The sequence below is a fragment of the Brachyhypopomus gauderio genome, chromosome 11, assembly GCF_052324685.1.
Source record: "Brachyhypopomus gauderio isolate BG-103 chromosome 11, BGAUD_0.2, whole genome shotgun sequence".
In the NCBI taxonomy this organism is placed as follows: Eukaryota; Metazoa; Chordata; class Actinopteri; order Gymnotiformes; family Hypopomidae; genus Brachyhypopomus; species Brachyhypopomus gauderio.
This window is the reverse complement of record NC_135221.1, coordinates 7,334,368-7,359,755: the sequence shown is the minus strand read 5'-3', so window position 1 is coordinate 7,359,755 and position 25,388 is coordinate 7,334,368. Positions and strand designations below refer to the sequence as shown.

The 25,388-nt window shown below is 40.5% G+C and overlaps 2 protein-coding genes across 2 annotated transcripts; one reads left to right on the top strand and one right to left on the bottom strand.

Annotated features, from left to right (window-relative positions):
* Positions 1-3,682: 3,682 nt before the first annotated feature.
* LOC143527631 (uncharacterized) lies at positions 3,683-5,464 on the bottom strand. The gene is made up of 4 exons (XM_077022940.1): positions 5,239-5,464; positions 4,995-5,088; positions 4,833-4,920; positions 3,683-4,717 (listed from the first exon to the last, which is right to left on the bottom strand). Exons 1-4 carry the CDS (start codon positions 5,264-5,266, stop codon positions 4,022-4,024), a joined length of 906 nt encoding a protein of 301 aa, XP_076879055.1. The 5' UTR covers positions 5,267-5,464; the 3' UTR covers positions 3,683-4,021.
* Positions 5,465-8,547: 3,083 nt separating this feature from the next.
* atp2b1b (ATPase plasma membrane Ca2+ transporting 1b) lies at positions 8,548-25,374 on the top strand. The gene is made up of 21 exons (XM_077021518.1): positions 8,548-8,678; positions 12,818-13,223; positions 15,907-16,104; positions 16,552-16,811; positions 17,035-17,155; positions 17,582-17,785; positions 18,414-18,446; positions 19,424-19,558; positions 19,703-19,917; positions 20,112-20,354; positions 20,541-20,782; positions 20,995-21,232; positions 21,403-21,582; positions 21,794-21,881; positions 21,994-22,100; positions 22,256-22,447; positions 22,598-22,811; positions 23,071-23,282; positions 23,432-23,539; positions 23,659-23,847; positions 23,950-25,374. The coding sequence occupies exons 2-21, from the start codon at positions 13,034-13,036 to the stop codon at positions 24,301-24,303; spliced, it is 3,723 nt and encodes a 1,240-aa protein (XP_076877633.1). The 5' UTR covers positions 8,548-8,678; positions 12,818-13,033; the 3' UTR covers positions 24,304-25,374.
* Positions 25,375-25,388: the final 14 nt, after the last annotated feature.

The following is a 25,388-nucleotide window of genomic DNA, read 5'->3' as shown; positions in this document are numbered from 1 at the left end:
ATATTTCATGCAGAGAACCCTTTCTGGTCTGCTGTGGGAGAATCCTTGTCAGTACACTGAATACACATGATGTTTTGTTAGCTGCCACGTCTGCACGATCATTTCCTAGAGAAATCAAATACTTGTTGTTAGTTTGCACTTCACATTTACACACTGTTATTTGTTTTGGGAGGAGGAGCATTGAGAAGTTCAGCAATTAATTTGTGATGTGTGATCATCTTGCCTTGTGCCATTTTGCATGCTCCTACCAGTTCAGGTGCCTGTGTTGAATAATGCCCTGGCAATGGTCCTGATTTGATTATGTCGTGTTGTTAAGAACTGTACGTCTTTTAACTGTAATATTCGGCATTCTTAATAAAAAGTGTGATATCTCAACCAGCTGCCGCTGTCACGTGTGATCTACATCACGTGATGCGTTCACTGCTTCCTCAGCAGACGGTGGGGCGAGACAAGGAGGCACAGTATGCAGTACAACCCCATGTGGTTGTAACAATACAGAAGTCATACAACCTTGCTTCTCATCTGCTGTTTGCATGAATGACGGATCTGGATTATGTGATCCCAATGTGATCCCAATGCGATCCCAATGTGATCCCAATGTTGGAGTTTGCTGTAATGCTCACTTTTGCTCACAATTCACTTTTGCTCACAATTCATTAATCACATCAACAACCAAAAATCATTTACTCTCAGATTAAACCTTGAGAAAAAATCAGTGATCAGGCACCGATGGTGCTCTTAATAACATCAATGAGTTAACTTGATATTTTTTAATCCATCTCCATAATTTCAGTCCACCATGCCCCTACATGTTTCATTGGGCTTCAGCGGGTACTTAGGTTTACGAGGCATGTAAACAAAAACAATTCTCACAGGTTCACATCCTTTGATGAAGCTCATCTCACATTTGCCTTTTGACCACAGCACCTCAGGAGTTCGACCCGCCTTCTCAACCCGCCAACAAGACATGCGCAGTACTGTTCACCATTTGAAACACACTCTGCTCTAGCCAATTTCAACCACACATGTTAGTATTAGCATTTTGGCCTGCTTAAGTTCTCTAAACCAGTCATTCTCAACTGGTGGGTCCCAACCCAAAAGTGGGCTGCAGACAACTTGTAAAAAAAAAAAAAATGTATAGGCTACTCTTCTAATTTTGTACTTGTCTTTTATCTTGAAAAAAGACAGAGGCACATGCCATAACAACCTACAACTAAAAGATGGGTATTTATACCTTGCACCAATTTGTGGTGGTCAGTTTTTGTCAAATATTCCATCATAATATGAAATATGGAATACATAATTTGTCCACAAAACAAGGTTGTTGATTAGGATGCACTTAATGTAATATAACTTGTTTAATGTACTATAATTTGTTTTATGCTCTTATGATGGACATTTTAAAAGCTATTTAAATTTGACAAAATGTACACTAAACATATATACAACTTGTTTTTATATTATGAAGGATCATTTAAAAACCATTGAAATTGTTGCAGAAAAACAGAGTGTGCAGTGCTCTGGGGCCTTTACGACCGCTACTTTCGTCCATGTTAAGGTAATTTGTAGATGGTGACAGTAGTACATTTAAAGCACTTTGTGGCTTGTGCCTGTGAAAAGTGCTATATAAATGAATTTTACTTTACTTTACATTTAAAATAACATGTCTAATTCCGAATATGCGAACATGAAGCCAACTTAACCACAGTTACAAGGAAGAGAAAGACATCAGTCATGTTGGATAGCAGAGATCCTAAATAACAGCTGGTCTGATGTGATTGCTGCAATGCTTATTAGTTTGTATATTATTATGGTGCCTAGAAAAGGTTATTGGCACCTGATTTTTCCCTTTTAGGACCTACTGGCTCCTTGAGTAATTTTTCTGTCTGGAGCCCAGCATGCGAACCAATCTTGTTGCCATGGTAACCACCAATTGTTTACCCTTTTAAATAACATTTGTACTGTATAAAACTGGGTTGCGACTTAATGACAATGAGAAAATGTGGGTCCTGGACTGAGACCAGTTGAGAACCCCTGCTCTAAACCATTTAGCTTGTATGTCATATCTGGCCCTCCCTCATATATGTGTGCTATGTGGTGTAGCATGCACGGGTCCATGAAGTCATCGGTACACATTGGGTTAGTAAGACACTGCACAAGAATAATCAGTTCTGCCTTAATATCTCCTGTGGGACAGGTGCTCAGCGGCAGCCCATATGCATGAAAGAGCGGGTCTCATGACAGCTGCATATCTTGTACCGAATCAGATAATTTAACTTTCAGATCGTCCGGTCTGATTTTAATCTGAAGACTTTTTAGGCATGCATTTAATACCAACAAGGAAACCCTAAATTTAGTCCCCATCTCCTATAATGAACAGGTGAGGGGTACGGAGAACCACTAATGCACCAACCAACTGGAGATACCTGCCACTCACATGTGTGACTCACTACACTCAAAATACTTTAATAACAGAATGGCCTGTGCCAGGGTGTACACACAAAAAGGTTATTTCAGTTCCCCCTATTATTACAGTATTCCTCACCGATCAATATCAGCAACATTGGCTGGATAAACAGCATAACTGTCTTCACATTATCAACCATATTTAACTAGTAGAAATGCAGTAGCCTGCTCAGTTACTTAAACCTTTGTTTTTTCTTTCAACAGCAGTAACAGAGGTTTGTGAAGCATTTCTTCATTGCCAAGCATAGGAAAAATTGTGTCCTACCTGACCCTTCCGGACCGTCACCAGCCGACCCCTCCTCCCCTCAGTCATCATCCTCCTCCCACTGGTTTCTCTGTTTCTCGTGCTTGGTCTTCTTCTGCGGGCATTCTCATGCCCAATGTCCGCTTTCCCCACAGACATAACATGCGTTGTACTCATCGTCCATCGTCACGCGGGCTCACACCCCACGACCCCTCCCCTGCCAGGGTCCTCGGGCCAAGGCCTCCTTGATCCTACAGTCCGACAGATATATCATTCTGACACCAGACACAAGCCTTTCTACAGGCCTGAGACCTTCAGGAGTGTCTGCTCACACACACGCAATTTACTACTAGAAAGAGTAGAGAGAGAGCCTACAAGCATGTAAAGCATACCATGATCAACGTGTACTTGGACTAACATATAGTCAACATACCTTAATAAAGTGATTTACTTTCCACTTATTACTAAGAGTGGTCAATACATATATGAATACTGATGAATATGATTACAGAGAGACCAAATATAAATTTTGCCCCGACATCACTTAGTTGGAGGGGGTAACTGGGCAACAGCTTTAGCACCACCTATCGAGCTGGAGCAGGTGACAGCATAAAATTTTCAGTTTGCATATCTCAGATGATGCATCATGTTCTCCTTTAGCTCTTTTTGTTCCCGGCATTGTGTAGGCCTAAAAAAAATTTTATTTTCTGCACAACATCCTTTGTTCGGCAGGAAGCAAACTTAGCTGTTACCCCTCGTTTTACATACTTATCTTGATCTTTATAGACTGTTAATGGTATGCACGCACAAGGAACATGGCTGATGAGTACTTATGTAATATCTAAAGGAGATTTCTTTAAAACAGACTTTCTGCACATGAATCAAATACTAGGCTAACGGTTAAGGTCGTCACAACATAGCTACCAATGTTCTTGAAATAACGCAAAAATGAAGTCATCCGCACTTTCTAAATTCAGTACACATATATGTAGTTTAATTCAGAGTCAGAAACATAAGCAAATGTCTGAAAGTTTTACCATGCTAATCTATAAACAGGCAAAACATAACACAAACACTTTTGTCAGTTAAGTAATATTCATACTTAAGTATAGTTCCTCATAACACATGGCCTCAGAAGCCGTTTATTTCTTTTTTACCATCTGCAGCAGAGACTAACTTGACTTTTACAGCTTTTCCTGCATGGTTACAGCTCAAAAGGTTGATAAACGCCTGCTGTGAAATACATTTGAATGTGAAATTTAAACTTTGGTTTAAAAAATTCCAGTCTGGTCACTGATGATGAAAATGTCTTCAAAACTTATCTATCAATCTTTCAATTAAGAGGATTAATTTCTCCCTGTTTTTCTCATGTGGAGTGTCAACATTATGTCCAGAGGTGTTTTTTCCATGGATCATGGCATTCAGATTGTCTCTGTCTCTTAGAAGTGCCGCCTTGTTCCTCTCTAATGCAGCCCGGTCTTTTTCTAACTGGGCTCTGTCCTGATCAAGAGATGCTCTGTCTCGGTCCACAGAAGCCCTGTCCCTCTCTAGCTGCGCCCTGTCTCTCTGGAGTGCCATAATTTCCCTCTCTGCCAGATCCTTCTCCCTCTCGAATACGAGTCTCTCTCGATCCAGCTCCGTATGCTCTTTCTCCAGAAGCTGGCGTTCTTGGGCAAATTTGGCACCCTCAAGGTCCAGATCCGACAGCATTGTGGAGGTCTCATCTCCATGGAGGCTTGCTTGTTTCAGTGCAGCTGACCCCGGGTCCATTACCCGAGATATGCCTTCATCGTCCACCATCAATTCTAAAATGTCCCCTCCTACTTTCACCTGACATATCCTCTTGCTGGCCTGTGGTCCACATTCTTCATCGCTCAATGATGACATCATCGGGTGATAGTTGCTGTCAGGAAACTCCTCTCGTAATGCTTCATCGAGGAGGTCAAACCATTTCCACTGAGAGGACCTTGATCCTACCTCCATGCCAGGTGGAGGAAATTTTATTTCCTTTATTTAAAAAAAAAGTCAAAATCTATTGTTAACTTAAGTGTATCTTCTTACAAAGCAATGAGTACATTTTCTAAAGTGACACGTTACAAATCAGAAAGTACGGTAGACAAACCTTGTACTTCATCTTTAGGTTTTCCCATTTCTTCGCGATCTGTTCAACTGTTACCTTGTCTTCAAGCCCAAGCTCGTTGAGAATTGCGCTGAAATAAAGCAAAGATCAGTCATATGTACTGAATCGCTGTCGTTATTGCTCATCGCCAGCAGCTTAAGTTACCTCCACGCTGTTTTGGCTGCATTTCTTCTCCTGGTGAAAAGCGCCGCGTTCGCTGTTCGCACGCGTATCAGATTTTTTATGTCCACCTCGGTCACTACATAGCAACAAAGAAAGAGGCTGGTTAACCCCATTTAGTTAGCTAGCCAGCCAGCTAGCCAGATTACTTAAACTGATTGTGTCACCACCGCAGAAAGGTAGAAAAATGAACAAACCGTAGTGGATACATAATTTATTGGCCACTTACGTTTATATGTAAGTGCAGCGTTGTTCATGATTTATCCTTATCCGTTATTTATTTCTAAATAAAAGGGCATCTAAGCTAGGGCGCTTGAAAATAGTGTGCTTCCGAGAAGTGTTATTTCCGTAGAGCGAAAATGGCGTCTCCCTAAATCCGCCTTCAACAAAGTCATCCTAGCAAGTGCCCTAGCACCAACAGGTCCAAGCCGAACAACCAAAATTACTGGATTTTTTTCCAGAAAGAAAAATAGTTCAAATATTCTCTGACACATGTTAAAGTTAAAGTTCTGTGAAAAAGAAAATGTTTTAAATTTTAGATTATATTTGGTCATTACATTCCGAATGGTGATTCTCTCGACCAGACACGGTGTGTTAATTATCTCGCGCTGAGCTCCACGCAAAGGAAGTAAAAAGCATATCCTATATAAAAAAACATACATTTACTTAAAACAAACAAGCAAAAAGCACATTGTCTATCTGAAGTGCATGCAAAGATCACTCTTTGTGTATATGTGACCTCCCTCCCACATTTTATGCTTGTTTCCTTTCATTCTGCGATTCACACCTGTGTTTGTGTGTGTGTGTGTGTGTGTGTGTGTGTGTGTCTATGCGTCTGTGCTCTGATCACATATTAAGCAATTCATCTGTCTTCTCAGACTGGACCTAGTTTAAAACCTATCATCATCATCATTATCATCATCATCATCATCATCATCATCCCTATTCCTCAGAAAATGGGAAGTGTCGTAAGGCTTTGTGTTAATTGGGCATGGAACAGGCGTCAAGCTCATTTCCTGTGGGCAAATGCTACCGTGTTGAAGGCAGAATTTTAGTTTAAGGTCAGGCTTTAGGGTCTCAGTAATAATTCTATAATTAGGACTAACGTGTTTCGAATTCTATTTTAACCACTTGACCTTATCATGTGTGTAACATGCTATAAATAATAGAGTTGAACTTTTACTTTTGCTCATTAAGAAATGGTCAAGAGATCAACCCAAGGAACTTATACGCATCTCATTAACTGATGTAGGCTACTGAGTCTAAAGTTAGCATAAGGGTTGACAGGTTCTGCATTGCATGTAACAGATAGCCATGTTAAAACTATTATAATGAGACAAATGGTTCAGAGAAACAGGCTATTATTTATGAAGAAAGATCAGATTTTGCTACTGATTTCATCAATCTTTTTATTAGTATTTCTTCATCATGTTAGGTCCAGGGGGCTAAACTGTACGCATATCTCCTTGTAAGCACGTATGCTCTTTTCCCCTTCAATTATTAAGCATCTTCAGCTGTTGTAAGCCATTAAAGAGAAGATTATTGAGGTTATTTTGAGGTTATTTTGTGCCAGTGTATGTGTATGTGTGAAAAGAAATGGTCTTTCTCTGTCTCACACCATTTTCCATGTCTGAAAGAGGGGATATGAGACATCGGTTGCACCGTTCATTTCTCTGTGTGTTTACCCATACCATAACTACTCAGATCACAGACTTGAACCTCCACATATTTAGTAAAAGACCATTTGTACAAACAGCAGGTTCTGGGAGTGGCTGGACAGGGAAAACAACTGAAAACCTGGTATGGTCTGTGAGAACCTGTGTGACCCTGCAAGTGGAGGTGCAGTCTCTTTAGCACCCGCCCACTGATCAGGGATCAGAACGAGCCCCGCTGCAGCCGAGCAGATAGGCCGCACTATTTATAGCTAATCCTGTCAGAGCGAGGTCATGCTCAACGGTTCCTGAGACAGAGCGGTGGAGTTTGGCATCACAAATGTCAGTGTTTGGGAGAGAAAAGGCAGATGTATAAATTGTAGTGAAGTACACAGGACAGACACAGAGAAAGATAGAGTGAGTGAGATCTGCTTTGCTTGCACAGTTTATGAAATCCTCTGTCCAAAATGTCCTGTTTCTCTGGAAACTCTGTGTACAATTTTGAATTTTGAATATCTTTCTCTCTCTCTCTCAATATATATATATATATATATATATATATATATATATATATATATATATATATGTAGAGAAATCCTACCGCACAGAAACACTTTTCATGGCTGCACAGGAGCCAATACAAGATGAATAGAGGCTGAAATCTACCACACGAGGGAGGATCGTAGTTGCAGGCTGTGGAAAAATGGCCCCTGAGATCCAGCACATGACAGTGAGGTGCAAGATGCTACTGCAGGGCACACATGGAACACCATAGCCAAGTGGCTGGCATGATACACACATCTGTGTGGAGTATGGTCAAAGTGGGACACTTCCCTGAAAGTGGTAGAGAACAACCAAGCTAACATCCTCTGGGATAATATGCCAACTAGACATCTTGTTAATAAACAAACAGCACGAAAGCATTGATAGATGTGGCAATCCCATGTGATGGCAACATCAAGCACAAGGTACACAAAAAAAACTGAAATGCTGAGGGAAAAGCTCGAAATGATGCAGAAGGTAAAGGCAACAGTGTTTCCTGTGTTAATCAGAATACTTGGGTCTTTGATCCCCAAACAGGCAGATAGAACAACATCTGAGATCTCTGATTATATATATATATATATATATATATATATATATATATATATAGACCATACGTATAGCAGTAAAGGATGTAGAGATATATAAAAACTGTAGTGAAGTACATTGAGAGGGAGAAACAGACAGAGAGAGAGATGGGGGGAGAGAGAGAGAGAGAGAGAGAGAGAGAGAGAGAGAGAGAGAGAGATTTGCTTTGCTTGCACTGTCCAAAATGTCCTGTTTTTCTGGAAACTCTGTGTACAACAATTTTGAATTTTGAATCTCTCTCTTTTTGACTTCACACACACACACGCACACATGCACACGCACACACACCTTTTCTCTCTCTCTCTTTCTATATATATATACAGCTATCTATTACCTACTTACCTTTATTATATATATATATATATATATATATATATATATATATATATATATATATATATATATATATATATATAAGCAAAACAAAAAAGCAAAAAAAAAAATATATATATATATATATATTTTTTTTTTTTTGCTTTTTTTTTTTTTGCTTTTGCGCTACGAGTGATAACATATCTCAGACTACATTTGAGAGTAATAGGAAAATTTATCTACTAGTTTTTGGTAGTAGGCTACATGACTTTGGAGACTTGAAATATGGTCTCACGGATCAGAAAATGAGAAATGCCGTTGTCTTCGGGAATAATAATATTATAGAGCAAATCAGGTTTACGTTTAGATTAAGCATTTCTTCTTGTAGTACTGCAGATGGATACCTGTACCTGGAATGAACAGGAGCCAATAGGGATGCAAATCACAAGCTGTGCATCATGACGTAAATACTCATGGAGCTGTGTTGTGGGCGGGGCTTATTTTACAGAATGAGTTGTGAACACAGTTCTGCAAGTAACGTCGAGGGGATGTAACAGACACTTCACAGCGGAAAGTAAGTTTCAATGTCGTTGTTTCTAGTTTAGCTTTAACCACACCGATCATTATTTAATCAATTTAACTGCAACATATCAACTGTTCTTATATCTAATCGGACACAGATTTGATGTTTCACATGTAAACGTTCCTCCCAAATGAAACTGTAACATACGATGTGTAAAATATACACCTTTTCATGTTTTTCATCGTCACCCCTGATGCCCTTTTAAAGTAAGATACTCGTCAAACACGCAAAAACAAAAAGCTAATGGGCTGCATCTCCTGTAGCAGGTGGCGTGATGATGGATACAAGCTGTTCTTGCCAATTATGTGCTAAAACTAGCTATATGATTGGAGCACACCAGGCCGCCTCCTTGTCAACGGCGCACCTAGTTTCCTCTTGGGATTTAGGGTAGAATGCAAGTCGTTTGTCTCTTGCCATGTATTTCTAAAATAAATGAATTATAAAATGAACAAAATAGTTTTTTTCTACTAATAAAGAGTTTTGGAGAGTTTTAGCGTTCGGATGCAAAGATGGTACAGGATCTAAAACTACAGTCTTGCACATAAAATTCTGAAATAAAAAAAAATCCCCTGTAGCCAATTGGTTGGCCATTCAAGGTTGTAGTTAACCGAAGATGTGTCAAATAAGGCTAAAACAAGAACTAGCCTCATTCATAATCTCCATAGCTTTATTAAGGAAGGAACTAATTGGACCCTTATTAGTGTCAACTTTTTAGTTCAATTGTGGGGGATTTATGCATGTTATCAAATTATACAGTAAGAGTTAATTGGCTTCGTGTGTGCTGGTGGTATTGTTGGCCACCGCCTTGTGTTTGACTGGGATGTACTAACCGGAGCTTTAAATATTTTAGATTCATAAACATTGCCCCAGATGTGATACCTCTCGTCAAATATGTAATTTCCTCTAAATGTTTAAACATCCGAAACCACTTTTTTGGTTTTAATATAGACCTAATCCAGAAACGCTCTGTCTCTGTTGTGTTTACATCTGGTAGATTACGCCAGTGCAAATGTTTTTTTAAGAAATTCGGCAGTATCAAACCAATCGGATTGAATAGATTCTAGCATTTTCTATCCCGATTATTTGAATTTACCAGTACCAGTTTCCAGTACCAAGTATTTCTAATCCGACCCAACCCCCGAATCACCCTCAATCACGGAGTTAAATGTAGATCTAGATATAGCAAGGTTGTTTTGGAGTAGATGAACAGCAAATTTCTTACAGAAATTGAATAAATACCAATTTAGAGAACCCCCCCCCCCCCCCAAAAAAAAAAACACGATTGGTGTATGTTATTGTGAAGTCGTGCCTATTAATTGGTGAATGTCGTCATTACTCCGGTGCATTTTCTTTTCTACCCCTAGGCAGAAGAATGCAAGTTCATTCTTGTTCAGGTCACAGCTACTGACCAGTTAAAGACCATAGAGCAGTTTAAACTTAATTGAACGAATTAATAACAGAAGGAGTGTAAGGACGTGAATCCAGATTTCACTTTGGGACCTCACTTTGCAACAGTTTACGAGGATGGAAATTTTTCTTTTGAAATGGTTTATTATGTATTCCTTTTTTAAAACATAACTTATCTGTCCAGCAGGTGGCGGCTGACTTCTAATACAAAGATTTCCAAATACCGATCTGGATATTTCAGCATTATCTACGTCAACCTTTTCTAAATCCGAGATAAAATAATGGATCTCAGTTTTGTTCTAGATGGTTAAAAGAGGTACTTGGACATGTATATCTGGACACACGTAATCCAGATTAAATTTCCCTCTGGCAGAACAAACCACTTAGTAATGAGCCACCTTAGTGGGAAAGATATTTTTCCATACTAGAAATCGTATGAACTTTCTGAACTGTGGCAACATTGTGTTTGGGGTCCTCATGCTCAGTTTGCATGGCTCCAATGCTTTGTCTGGTACACGTGATCTTTTTTTGGTCAGTGAAATCAAATGGTGTTTAAAATGGGCTATACTGTTGATATCTGTGTTGGGGGAGGGCGTGTGTAACAGGCCATAATGGTTATGTTAAAAAGACGCACAATTCATCTTTACAGCATCACATTTTGTTCTTTTTATTATTCCTGTTAGAAAAGTGGTTTTTGTCATTTAATTGTTAACGAGTCTGCTTGGTTACGCAGTGTGACCTTTGACCTCTGGAGGAAGTAATTAGTTCAGCAGCAGGAGATGCTCTTGTTTTGATTTTCCACTGCTGTCATTCTAGAGATGTCTCTACGCTAGAATGTTTCCTCTTTTGATGTATTGATGGTGTGTTCACGCATACAAGAATGACACTAAGTAATGAGTTGCCTTTCTGAAAGCACATACAGCTTGGGGCAGTTACCAAATGAAAGGTTAAATGAGCTTTGTTGGAAAATGAGTGACAGTGATTGGAAGGGAACGTCTTTAGGGTGTTGTACATACTCTAACACACGTGGGTATGTTAGCAGTTTTATGACTAGTAAGTTTATTTATCTGCTATTCTGGAAACAAACTTTAGATGATTGCCAGCTCTGTTATCCTCCAGATTGCATACAGAAAGACTTAAGTTTTCATTGTTTAAGTCTGTGATACTGAATATAACAATATGAATTATCATTCATGTTTGCCCTTTTAATTATCATTTTATATTTTTTTACAATTTGTATTTAATCAAGTTTTGAGAATTGCCTATTTTGATAATTCCAAAATCTGTAGAATAGGCTATTTCTTACAGTTGGACTGGGCTTGTATCTGCAGTCAGAGAAAATGATGATGATTTAAAAATTCCTTCTCAGAAAACCCTCAAGCAAAACACATTGATGCAAAAAGAGCAGAAGCTTGTGTTCAGAAACTATTACATTCTGAGCTATTGCACAGTGTAATATCTCACCCATAAACAAAAAATGGGGTGTGTGTGTGCATGTGTGGGTGCGCACATGCAGAGAGAGAAAGAAGGGATGTGTCCTCTCCGCTGTGGCTTGTCTACTCTGTCGACTGGTTCTTCATGAGTACAACCACAGATTGCCTAATTAGATTAAGCAGGAGGCTTTCCTGTGATAATCATCCAGCCTTTTCCACTGGTGAAGACTGCCCCGCTCAAGACCTCTGCGCTGAAGGGCAAATTCTTCTCACTGAAGAGACAGAACATTCATTCCTTGGCTGTAAGTCTGGTCTTTGTGAATCAATGTCGGGAGCTTTTGGTGCTAAATGAGTGTCTTTAGAGGTATTGGGAGCTGTTTTGAGTGACTAGGTTGGCTGTTTTTTTTTGTATAGGTCTTTGGTTCAGCTTAATTAGAAAGCACATTTGCATGGGTTGTGTAGTTTTTGCTGTTATTAAAAAAAGTCAAATGTGCAAATCCTGTAATGAGTGCTGTAGTAAACTTGATTGTTTCTGTACACTAGTATGGTATAATTGTCTCTAGATCTCACTTGTTTTACTGGAAGAAATTACATTTTGCATTGACTCTAGAACTTCTCATCTTTAAGTTATGCATGTTGTATATTTGTCTAAATGCTTATTTGGCAGCAATTCTTACAGTACAGACGCTTGCCAGTTTCATTGTTTTTCCTGGGCTATTTTTAGTTAAGTGTTTTTAAATATTCTTGCTAATAAGTAGTTTTTTTTTCAGAGGTAGAATAATAATCTATAATGAATGAGTCGGCTGGCTCTTGTGTGAAATGCTAATGGTTGGCAAAAGACATTTAATGTCTTTTCCTGTGTATTATTACATTTGAATCTGTATCAGTTTTGTAGCCTATATACTGGCTAAATATAGAATCACTTTTAGAAGTGGAGTCTAATATTTTAGCTGAAATATTGGCCTTTCAAATGTTTTGGGCAGATTTTTCAGATGGAAGGCTGGTGGAATACATTGACTAACTTTGCGTGCTTGTTAACTACTCCAAAAATAGTTGACACTGGTCAATGTGACTTTCCCATTGATTGATCATGGTGCGGGCTTTGGCATGCCTGACAACTGTAGTCCACAGTTATGGGCAATCAATGTAACTTGCTTCTATTGTATTAGAATGTGAATGATCAGTGTGCTAAGAGTGCTAAAAACCTGCAGGGTAATGTCCCCTATTCAACATATGAAATGTTTATTTACTGTTAATAAAAATGCCATGATTCCTATGTCTCCCTTTCAGATGCAGCTTGGAGTGCACTCACCCAACCTGGATCTTCAGTGACCTCAGTCAAATCAAGATGAAAAAATACACACAGATGCATGAAGTGGATATATCTATTTACATGCATCCATTTACCCTCTTGAAATCTATAAATTCTGGATTTTGGAACTGAAGGTTTGGATTTCTCTGTGGGGAGCCTCTTCTTTGCTATTTCGCGGAGATATCAGAGGAGATATGTCCCAGAATTCCTTCCGTGGGTCCAAGTACAAGGCCAGCACCAACCATGATGCAGATTTTGGCTGCACTGTCAAAGAGCTTCAACTGCTCATGGATGCCAGAGGACCGGAAGGATTACAGAGAATCCAGGAGTGTTATGGAGATATTGAGGGACTCTGCTCCAGACTGAAGTCTTCACCCACAGAGGGTAAATATAGATCATTTTACCATCCAGAGATTAAGCTTACTGCCCTCTTATCTGAGGTGAATCTGATGCTTGCTGTGGCTAATAATACAACAACACCAAAGTACTTTGTAGCTCATTGTTCTGGCTTCCTGTGATTTAAGTTTTTGAGTTGTGATTTTTATTTTTATTTTTCCTTATACATCTATAATTAAGATAAAATGCGGAAGTCGATGTAAATTCTTATTCCCTGCATCAGATTTCAGATGGGCTGAAGTTCAGCAGTGGCCTGGAGAGAACCCTGTCCACATCAGCTGCCTGTGCTTTCCTTCTCAGATCTATTTTGATATTTGACATATGCTGAGCTGCTACCCCAGCACAAGTGAAGTCACCGGTGTTTGAGGGCACATCGGATGTCACTCACTTTGTTGGCAGTGTTGGGTGAAAAAGCAAAAAAGTTGATTTAGTAGTAGCACATTGAGGCACACTGATTGGTCATTATTATTGTCTTCGTGAGGCAAGTGGACAATAAATATAGATGAATAACACCATTTTTATAGCACAAAACATTTACCAAAGTACATTTGTCGGTCTACATGTTTTCCACGTAAAACTGACATTTCACCAAAATGTGTAATAGTTTTGACATTCTCAAGCTGCCTTCAAACATTTCTAGATTAGACTTGACTGTGGCCTTCTCTGTATCTAGTTGGATTGGCCATGGTTGATATTGAATACAAAATATATATATTTTAAATAAACTATTTAGATAAATGTGCTGGATTATAAAAACAATTCCTACTAATTAGCTTAGAACAACAATGATCTTACATTTCCCACGGATATTCCAGACAGACCTTTCTGTAAAATACAAAATAGCCAAAATGGTTTTTCCATGTTCACTGATATTTCTCTGGGTTTCATTCTTCATACAAGATAAATGACTTTCATCAAAGTGAGCTAAATGTGTGGGGCCTTACCTGAGACTGGGCTTGGCCTATGGGCTGGCACATTTTGTCCTGCTGTGCAGCATAGCATGCTGGTGACGTGTGGGAGCACACTGATTTATTACATGTAATCCCCCTCACCTCGAACCAGAGAGCAGAACTCTTCACGGCTCCATTCCCACACACACCTGGGCTGCTGAATGCTGCACACACGTCCTGCGCTGCATTGCTCTTGTTTGTACTGTGCGTGAAGGTGAAGAGAGCTGGGATGGCTGCTAGGGTTGGTGAACATGTTCACCGAGTGATCTGGTCAAGGTTTAAACAGTTTGAAGAATCAGGGATCACTTGTGCAGTGTGACTGAACAAATACCAGATATCCTCTGCTCTTGTAAACCATGATGAAACAATATTTGTGAGTTAACGTACAACAAAGTAGTTGAATTCACCATATTTAAGGATTACTGGAAACGATCAGCATAATTTATTTACCTGAGTAAATTCCACAATTGGGTTGAGTTGAGATACAGTTTTAAACCATGTTGCATCATGAGTTCACCAGAGTTTGAATATAAAGCATACTGAAATGACAATATGCAGCAGTATAACTGCAACATAGTACACTTTGTCCTATTGCACATAATGTAGCTTGTAATTGTTAGTCTGTTCTGGTTCTGCTCATAGTTCTCTGTCAGGTAACCAAGGTTGTAGAATCATGACAAGGATATGCTAGGGATTGCAGTCAAATGCAAATAGGGACTGGAAAAGTCGTTTATAGGCTTGAACTGTGTTCTAAAGCCTAATTGGTGATTCTCTTATCCGGATGAGGGAGGGGCTGCCTGCTGCTTCCCGGCCAAGATGTGGCAATTTGACTAACAACGGCAAATAAACCACCAAACACTTTGCCTTATAATTTTGCCGATCATCAACATTAAAGTTTGAATGTCTTTTCAGTTTATAATCACACAAATAAATATATAATGTGTTGTAATGCATTATGAGCTAGATTTTATGCCATAATGTTTAAATAAAATATCCCCTATATAATAGATGTCCAAGAGATTATGTGATTGTGGGGATGGTTCCAATAATTCAGAATTTAACCAAATAGTTAAAATGGAAGTGTTGTTTTGCTGGATAAAGGATTGCTATTTGGGGATGCACCCACAGGAGCAGAAAGCTGTATACTTGGGTTGACCTCATTCTTATATTTAGTTAATAATCCTACAAATCTCTTTCACAGTAAGTCATCATTCTGTGAAGAATCAGAGAGCTTTTCAATATTGAAATGGACCCCCGGGTTCTTGGCTAATCTGGTGTAAAGTTCTTACACACGGCTTTGCTGATTAGTCCTGTTCTCTTGTTCTGGACTTGTGTTCAGCACAACCGTGCACATATTGTGATTCTCAGGGGCCAGGGTTGTGATTGTGGAAATCTGACTGGGTGGTTTTCTTGGGTATAGTTTTTAGCTTCTTGTGAATCAAAATTAGAATGTTTGCACTTGCATTATGTAAAATAAGATGAATAATACAATGTGTCAAGGTCTGGTCAGTGATGCTTACAGGAGTGAAATCATTTGGGCTGTAATAGTGGACTGTTCAGAGAGTATCTAGGCAATTATCTAAACAGGTATCATACTCTGACCGAGACCAATACACAATCAAAGTGAGACTTAAATTTATTACAGCACAAGAACAAGGAGACATATTTATCCTGATAAATATTCTTTTTGATATTTGTGTGTGTGTTTCTCTCTCCTTCAGGGTTAAGTGGGCATGCTGATGACATTGCACAAAGAAAAGAAGAATTTGGGAAGAATTTCATACCTCCTAAAAAGCCCAAAACATTCCTTCAATTAGTGTGGGAAGCTCTGCAAGATGTCACTTTGATTATTTTGGAAGTCGCAGCCATAATTTCCTTAGGCCTTTCCTTTTATAGACCTCCAGATGCAGAAAGAGAACGTGAGTGCTTCAGGTATTTGAAGTGTATCAGTATCCTGCATATTGCAGCATTTCTCTCAAAATGGCTGATATGGCAGAGAAGCCTGAGCTTTAGGACGTTTGGCTTATTTGAATGCTTTGAGTTTTCAAGTAACTCAGAACTGCTTGTTTGAGCACGTTGCTTGTTCTTTTCTAATTTTGTATTTGTAGGTATTCAAATACAAATTTCTAAGCTAAATGATTTAAGGCAATTGTGGATATTTTTGTGTGTTCCCAAAGTAAGAAAGTGCTGGTTAATAAAACCAGGTTCAGGTTGTAGTTTAGCAAAAAATAAAAATAAAAAGTACTAATCGTTCGTCACAGGAGAGCACCTTGCTAGTGTGTTGGGCCCTTATCTCCCTGTGGCAGTGTGCATTCTTGTGCGTGTCCCGCTGCTGCTCTGTTGACTGACTGTGGTGTCTGCTTCAGGCTGCGGAAGGACGGCCAGCATGGCGATGGACGACGAGTCTGAGGCCAGCTGGATCGAGGGTGCCGCCATCCTCCTGTCTGTCGTCTGTGTGGTCTTCGTCACTGCCTTTAATGACTGGAGCAAGGAGAAGCAGTTTCGTAGCTTGCAGAGCCGTATCGAGCTGGAGCAGAAGTTCGCCGTGGTGCGAGGGGGCCAGGTCCTTCACATCCCCGTGGTGGATATGGTGGTCGGAGACGTCGCGCAAGTGAAATATGGTGACCTGCCTCTCCTTCGCCCTGCAGCTCTGACATTTTACGTCACACCTGCTTCACATTGCTGAAGCGTTGGCAATAGAAGCAGCCGAACAAAACGTTGTCTGCATTTTGGGTCTTTTCTACCTGTTCTAGCTGATTTAAAAACATTTGTTTTGGCTTGTGAAGTAATGCGGCTCTTGGCTGCGTTAGAGGCTTGAAGGTCTGAATGGTGCTGTGTCTTCAGGTGACCTCCTCCCTGCTGATGGAGTGCTGATCCAAGGAAATGACCTGAAAATTGACGAGAGCTCTCTCACAGGAGAGTCCGACCACGTCCGAAAGACACGGGACAAAGACCCCATGCTGCTCGCAGGTTTTGAGTCCTCAGTTTTTCTGTGCCAGATACATTAGTGATGTTTTACTTTAACCAAACATTAAGTGCTCTCATTCCTGCACAACAGTTCAGTAGATTGAATTTGATTCACTAAAACTTTGATTAATTCAGAGGAAGTTGCGCTACACTAAGAGATTGCCCTGTCTAAAGCCCAGAGACAAACCCTCCTACAAACTGCAAGCCCAGTTGTTTTATAGTAAATAACTGATGTAGGTAATGTAATGCCCTTCAAACAATTTTACAATGAACTTGAAAACAACTTAAAATGATTTTACTTACCCACATCAGATGCTTCCCTGCATTAAATAAAATATCTCGCAATATTGTATCCGCTTCTTTGTTTCCTGCCATGTTTCAGCTGCTTTTTGGTGCACTTGTGTATTATCACATGTCTTACTGCTGCAGGGACCCATGTGATGGAGGGCTCTGGGAGAATGCTGGTGACCGCTGTGGGTGTGCACTCTCAGACCGGGATCATCTTCACCCTTCTTGGTGTGGGAGACGATGACTGTGAAACTGAACAAGAGGGCAAGGAGAGGAAGAAGAGGGAGAAGGAGGAGAAGAAGAAAAAGGCCGACAAGAAAAATAAGGAGAAAAAAGACAACCAAAGTAAGGCTGCGGGTGAAAGTTGCCCTTGTCTGTTCTGCACTACTATAAGGGCAGACGTGTCTGGGTTGGAACACACTGTTGCATGTTTAGGGTTCGTGACGTCAGCAGAAAGTGCACAAATCTGGGCACTCGAAACATTCATGTGTTAAATGTAAACGCTGTTAACTGTAATGGGCTCAGGTTTCCATCTGTTTTGGTAATGCTGTTTTTGCATAATGTGCCTCACTGGATGACTGTCTGTACTACTCACTGTGTGCACTGCAGATACAGTGAGATTGCATCCACAGTTTAAGACATAAAGATGGCATGTGTGTAAAGCAGGCTATAAACTGAATTCATTCTCATACTTGTGTATTAATTTAGTTGATTAGTGGGTGTGGCCTTTGGTGGACCTACATTGCACCCTGTGTTTTTGGAATAGGCTCCTGCCTTTCACTACACTGAATGAGATGAAGTTTTCAGAAAGACAGAATGAATGGTTGGTTTCAGAGCTACTATGGATATTTGGTTTCCTATCCACTGATGTAGCAATACAAAGCTATAACATTACATCCTTCAGGCATTACTTAAACACATTTTTGTCCTGCATTAGTATGATGTGTGAATATATCATCCTTTCTTCCAACAGACAAAAACCACGATGTATCTGCCAAAAATATGGGTAAGGACTTTAAAATGCATCCAGTTTTCATCATATTGGGAAGGTTTTGCTTTGTGATGGAATCCAGAGACCTTCCTTGCTTGAACTCAAAGCTGCCACTTGTGGGTGTTAGTTCAGTGGGCTGAGTTGTACTGTAATGTGTGGTGTTCTATGGTTTCTTGAGGGTCTTCTTAAGGTCTGAGAACATCCACTGCCATGTGGTATGGCCCAGTGACTTAAGAAACCAGTACTTTTGGCTTATACTGATTGCTGCCAAGGGGATATAGAGCCCTCTGATGTGAGAACTCTTCCTTTGTTGCACATTACATTGGCACACGTGCACACCCCCACACATTGAACCTCAAAGGTTTCCTTCCATGGAGTTTGGAACTATTGAATTTGGGATTTTAGTTTATTTTGATTGAAGGTAGGGTGTATTCATTTTTGGTTGTTGTAGGATGTTCAGTTTCAAATGGTAGTGTGTGAATTGGCTTAGCACAGAACTCATCCAGGGTAATCCCTGGCCCAGGATTAACGAGCACACCAGAGAAAGACTCCTAATATTGCATCTGACTCCACATATGGTGAAAAATAGTCTTGTATGAGTGACCCTAGTTCACTGCTTTTTGTGCAAGAGCTCATTTGTGTAGTTTACTAAAAATGCTTCTGATGATTCACAGCTCTAAATTAACATGTATGTGCATGAGTATGATATTGTTTAAAGTGGAATTTAATGTAGAAAGAGTCAAAATTGCTATGTGGTCCATGAAGCTTTCGGGCAATAAGATATTTCAGGCAAAAATTCTTCACTCGCACAATCACTTGTACACAGTATCAGAATCAGAAGCTTTATTGGCCAAATATGCTCACGTGGCTGGGACCAAGTTAATAATGCTGAATGGAATAAGATATTCTCTTGTGTTGTATTTGATTAAATGTGTGTGACACCATTAGTAAGAATATACTGCTGTGTGTGGGTATTGATTGTCCATGTAAAGATGGTGCTAGTGTGGAGACTCAGCCTCTCAGCAATGAGATTGAGGTCAAGGAGAAGACCACCAGCCTGCCCAAGAAGGAGAAATCCGTACTTCAAGGGAAACTCACCAAACTAGCTGTGCAAATTGGAAAAGCAGGTTAGAATGAGGGAATAATTTGCTATTGTGACTGGCCCCTAACACTGGGCCCCTAACTTTTTTAATTTTCAGTTTGTTTTATTGACATGTATCTGTTTTTGAAGTCTGTGTCTGTGTGTGTGTGTGTGTGTGTGTGCTCTCCAGGTCTCTTTATGTCCGTCTTCACAGTTATTATCTTGGTGGTGCTCTTTATGGTGGACACCTTTTGGGTCCAGGGGATTCCATGGATCAAAGAGTGCACTCCTGTCTACATCCAGTTTTTTGTCAAGTTTTTCATCATAGGAGTCACAGTTCTGGTTGTGGCCGTGCCTGAGGGCCTCCCCCTTGCTGTCACCATCTCGTTAGCCTTCTCTGTCAAAGTAAGAGTTTTGCATGTGCATAATGCAAATGGTTTCATAAATGTAATTTAATGGATGCATTTAACCACATGATAACTTGGCTCAATACATGCCATTTCATATATAATTGAAAAGCAATGTAGAATTGAAAGCAGTACTGATCAAAAGATGCTCTGTCTTTATTTAGTCAGTGTGTCCAAATTTTTGTCTTTTAGAAAATGATGAAAGACAACAACCTGGTGAGACACCTGGATGCGTGTGAGACGATGGGGAATGCCACTGCCATCTGCTCGGATAAAACGGGCACCTTGACCATGAACAGAATGACTGTGGTGCAGGTGTATGTGGGAGACCAATACTACCCCAGTGTCCCAGAGCCTTCTCTCATTGCAAGCAAGACCATGGACCTGCTTGTCTTGGGCATCAGCGTTAACTCGGCATACACCACCAAAATTCTGGTGAGAACCAACGTACAGTGTAGTTTATACGCATGTGTGTGACTCTGTGTATGTCCCGTAAGTAATGTGCCTATGTTACTGCTGATCAGTGATCTTGAAGAGAGAATATTGAACCTAAACTAGCAGGGTATCTTTTTTCTATTTTCTCTGAAATGCGTCTGTGGTGTGTGTGGCGTGTGTATCTAGCCCCCTGAGAAGGAAGGTGGACTACCCCGTCAGGTTGGGAACAAAACTGAATGTGCCTTGCTGGGGTTTGTTCTTGACTTGAACAAAGACTACCAGGTCATCCGTAATGAATACCCTGAAGAGAAACTCTTTAAAGTATACACCTTCAACTCCATAAGGAAGTCCATGAGCACGGTGCTTAAGTGTTCTGACGGAGGCTACAGGATGTTCAGTAAAGGAGCCTCTGAAATTCTCCTGAAGAAGTAAGTTTGCATTGAATCTAGTATAGGTGAAGGTGAAAGTCATGCTTTACTGTATATTTTAAAGTTGTAATGTTTGTTTGTTTTTTTTTTTTTAAAGATTAAATTATATTGAAAGCATTGCATGTGTGATTATAACCGATACTTTCTGAATTGACATCAGTACGTTCTTTTGTATAAATGCTTTGGCTAACGCGTGTTCTACGTGTTTGCAGGTGTTGCAAAATCTTGACGGCTAGCGGTGATGCCAAGGTTTTCAAGCCCAGAGATCGAGATGATGTAGTAAGCAATGTGATTGAGCCCATGGCCTCTGAGGGCCTGAGGACCATCTGCCTGGCGTACAGGGACTTCCCTTCCTCCGAGGGAGAACCCGACTGGGCCAATGAGGCAGACATCTTCACAGGCCTCACCTGCATTTGCATGGTGGGCATCGAAGACCCTGTGCGGCCGGAGGTGAGGCTGATTTAACTTCCTGGGTGCACTTTTGTGTCCTGGACTTGTGTGTGTGTGTGTGATGGAGGATAGTGGAAGCTGATTGGCTGATTTAACATTCTGCTCTTCCTGCGCTGTCATTAGCGTACATCGGTGTGGTGATTTCGGGGTATAACCTATTACTCTCTCAGGTGCCTGACGCTATAAAAAAATGCCAGCGAGCTGGCATCACTGTGCGCATGGTTACTGGAGACAACATAAACACTGCGCGTGCTATTGCCACCAAGTGTGGCATACTCCACCCTGGAGATGACTTCCTGTGCCTCGAGGGCAAAGAGTTCAACAGGCGGATACGCAATGAACTAGGGGAGGCAAGTTGCCAACAATTCACCAGGATGTGTTTATATCAGGATGTGTTGGAGCTGCATTATATGGAAACGTATGGTTATGTTGTCATGAATAATGGCTAATCAAAGATTATTCAGTCAAATATTTGATTGTAATCCAATACTGAAATGTTATCATACAGGAGGAAGATAAATATCATGTCTCGCGTCAGTGTGCTGTTTTGATTCCTTTCAGATTGAACAAGAACGCATAGACAAAATCTGGCCCAAATTGCGAGTGCTGGCAAGATCCTCACCAACGGATAAGCATACATTAGTAAAAGGTAAGATTTTAGTGCGTGTGTGTGTCTGTGCATGTGTGTGTCTGTACATGTGTGGTTGAGGGGGGTTGGCTAAAGTAAAAGTTAAACAATGAGTTTGGAATTTCTTGCTCAGGAATAATCGACAGCACTGCTCTAGAACAAAGACAAGTGGTTGCAGTAACAGGTGACGGAACAAATGATGGCCCTGCCTTAAAGAAAGCCGACGTTGGTTTTGCAATGGTATGCCCATCAAAAATAATCACAGTACATTTCTTTTGTCCTCCATTTTGATAAAACTCTAAAATAGAAAACTGTCAGTACACTCTGAAAAACCCGTGAAATACTACCGAAACACGTCAATTTAATCTGACATGTCCATGTGATGACGCCTTTAGGGTATTGCTGGAACCGATGTGGCTAAAGAGGCCTCCGACATTATCCTGACGGATGACAACTTCACCAGCATTGTGAAGGCTGTAATGTGGGGGCGAAACGTCTATGACAGCATCTCAAAGTTCCTGCAGTTTCAGCTCACTGTCAATGTGGTGGCAGTTATTGTGGCATTCACGGGAGCTTGTATCACACAAGTTAGTGTATTTAATCTACAAGTTAATCACACACAAGACAACTAATAGGCCTGATTTGGGCAGCGTCTTCGAGATGCTGCTTGTATACAGACATTTTTTTTTCCTACTTCTAATCTGATTCACTCCCTTTACGAAACTTCCTCCCCAAAGGATTCCCCGCTGAAAGCAGTGCAGATGCTGTGGGTGAATTTGATCATGGATACGTTCGCCTCACTGGCCCTGGCCACCGAGCCGCCCACCGAGACCCTGCTGCTGAGGAAGCCGTACGGTCGCAACAAGCCCCTCGTCTCCAGGACCATGATGAAGAACATTCTGGGCCATGCAGTCTACCAGCTTGTCGTCATCTTCACTCTGCTGTTTGCTGGTGAGCCCTATACCTCTGTATTTGTACCAAATTATTTACTACCAGAAAGAGTGGAGGACTACAGTTACTGGTTGAGCTGTGTAGCAAACTTGTGCAAAAGCTGTAATGTCTTAATAGGTCTTTATAGGTTATGGATGGCGCATAAAATGCAGGCCAATAGCAAATGGCCACTGTTCACTTTTCTGTTGGACTGGAATAAGACCAGACCGGAGTAGATGCTGTACACATACATTCTTCTCGTGGTTTATCTCCCTGACAGGGGAGGAGATCTTTGACATCGACAGTGGCAGGAATGCTCCGCTGCATGCTCCACCTTCGGAACATTACACCATCGTCTTCAACACCTTCGTCATGATGCAGCTTTTCAACGAGATCAATGCACGCAAGATCCATGGCGAGAGAAACGTCTTTGATGGCATCTTCAACAACATGGTCTTCTGCGTCATTGTGTTTGGAACATTTGTTGTTCAGGTAAAGTGAAGCCAACAGTATTTCAGCAATGTTCATCTTCAACTTGCAACTTGTGCAGGGAACAAAGAGCTTAAAAAACAAGCTTGAAAATGTAATGGGCTATCATACTTCATTACAACTTAATTGAATTGAATTGCTTTCTTTTGCAGATCATAATTGTGCAGTTTGGTGGGAAGCCCTTTAGCTGTGTAGGCCTCAGTATTGAGCAGTGGCTGTGGTGTGTCTTCCTTGGCTTTGGATGTCTCCTCTGGGGTCAGGTGAGGTCACTGTGTCTTGGTTTCAGGTTTCTCTTAAAAAAGAAAAGGAGAAGAAAAGCTTTTAAAAATATATATTAAATAATATCAAAGTCCTTATTTATACTTTGACACATTCACAGCTGATCACTGCCATCCCTACGAGGCGTCTAAAGTTCCTGAAGACTGCTGGCCATGGCACACAGAAGGAGGAGATCCCTGAGGAAGAGTTGGAAGAGATGAAGGACCTAGATGAGATTGACCATGCTGAAATGGAGCTTAGGAGAGGGCGGATCCTCTGGTGCAGGGGCCTCCACAGAATCCAGACTCAGGTAGACGCCATGTGCGCCACCATTAAAGAGCTTTCATTATTCGCATTTACATCAGTGCAGTATAGACATTTTTTTTGTCTCTCTCCTAACCTCCTCTGACAGATTCGAGTAGTGAATGCCTTTCGGGAAGCTTTGTCTCCCTACGAAGGCCTGGAGACCCCAGAGTCTCGTAGCTCCATCCACAACTTTATGACCCACCCGGAGTTTCGCATCGACGACTCTGAGCCTGCCATCCCCCTGATTGACGACACCGATCTGGAGGAGGATATGCCCACAAAACGCAGTGCTGAGCCCCCCTCTCCTCCTCCTGTTCTGTCTCCTCCTCCTGTTCTGTCTCAATATAACAGGAACAATAATGCTATAGACAGCAGAATCTTTCAGCATCATGAGGATGTGAACACTGCCATTTCTCGGGCACCTGGTAGCCCACTACACAGCCTGGAGACATCTCTCTGACTCCATCCATTCTAATCCCACACTAGAGCCATGCAATCAAAGACCAAGCCAATGCTGTTGCATGCGAGCATATTTAGCAAGTTATAGGATATTCTGGCAATAGGAGAGGTTTTTCCATGGTCTGTGCACCAACAAGCTGTCCTACAAGGGAAAAAAATAAATCAATATTTGTACATTGCTTACACAAATGATTAAACAAATAACAAAAAATAAAATGTTGACGGGGAAATCTAGTTTCTCAGTCTCAATGCAATTGCCAGTTTTTACTGTACTTGTTGAAGCAGTGAAATGCAATGGTTTGGTTGCTTTGTAGTAGAAATATTTTGTTTACATTGAAAAGGTCTCATTTTGCATAAAATTGGGAACAAAATGCAAATTGACACCTATATAGCTGCTACTCCTCTGTATGCGAGATTTATTTTTAGCTGTATACAAATTCATAGAATGATGGTGATCCGGTAGGTGGGCTCATGTGTTTACAGTGTGTAAAATATGCAGAGGGAAATGGGGTATTTGTGGAAATAATAATGTAACCAGACACTCTTAACTCTTTATTTCTGAAACAATTGGTTGCATTAATTTTCACTAAATGTTTGTCCACATCAAAACATCAAGCAAAAGTGTCTAGAGAAGAGAGCGTCAAGGCAGGGCTGTCTGCTTGAGTGCAGTGTGCATGATGTGTAATGTACTGTCTCAAAAATGCTGCCCGTTATTTCTCCAGAAACATTGAACAGCAACTGGAATGTGTCTAACAGGTTGAAATTAAATCTTTGTTGATGTGGGATGCATTTTCTCAGCAAAAATAAACTTGAAAATATGTGATTATTGATATGAAAACATTTACCGGTAGTTTACAGAGTAGGCCATAGGCAATGGTGGGTTGTGCTGCATATCAAAAGTATATTATATTAGAAAACTCATAAGAAACAATGCTTTTTGTTTCACTGTAGTTTCATTCCTATTTTGGGAATAAATGTTTATCCATCTGTTTATGGATTATTTTTGCTATTGTAATATGTGTAGCAGTGTTATTTGTGATTGTGGTCAAACTTATTTGAAAGTATGAGTAATATCTATGGTTTTTG

Bases quoted from the DNA above. Each gene is read 5' to 3' on its own strand.
- LOC143527631 (XM_077022940.1), bottom strand. From the start codon at position 5,266: ATGAACAACGCTGCACTTACATATAAAC. The intron at 5,089-5,238 runs GTAAGTGGCCAA...GTTGCTATGTAG, and splicing joins CGCTGCACTTACATATAAAC to TGACCGAGGTGGACATAAAA. The intron at 4,718-4,832 runs GTTTGTCTACCG...TTTTAAATAAAG, and splicing joins ACCTAAAGATGAAGTACAAG to GAAATAAAATTTCCTCCACC.
- atp2b1b (XM_077021518.1), top strand. From the start codon at position 13,034: ATGTCCCAGAATTCCTTCCGTGGGTCCAAGTACAAGGCCAGCACCAAC. The intron at 21,233-21,402 runs GTGAGGCTGATT...TTACTCTCTCAG, and splicing joins AAGACCCTGTGCGGCCGGAG to GTGCCTGACGCTATAAAAAA. The intron at 23,283-23,431 runs GTAAAGTGAAGC...TTTCTTTTGCAG, and splicing joins TTGGAACATTTGTTGTTCAG to ATCATAATTGTGCAGTTTGG.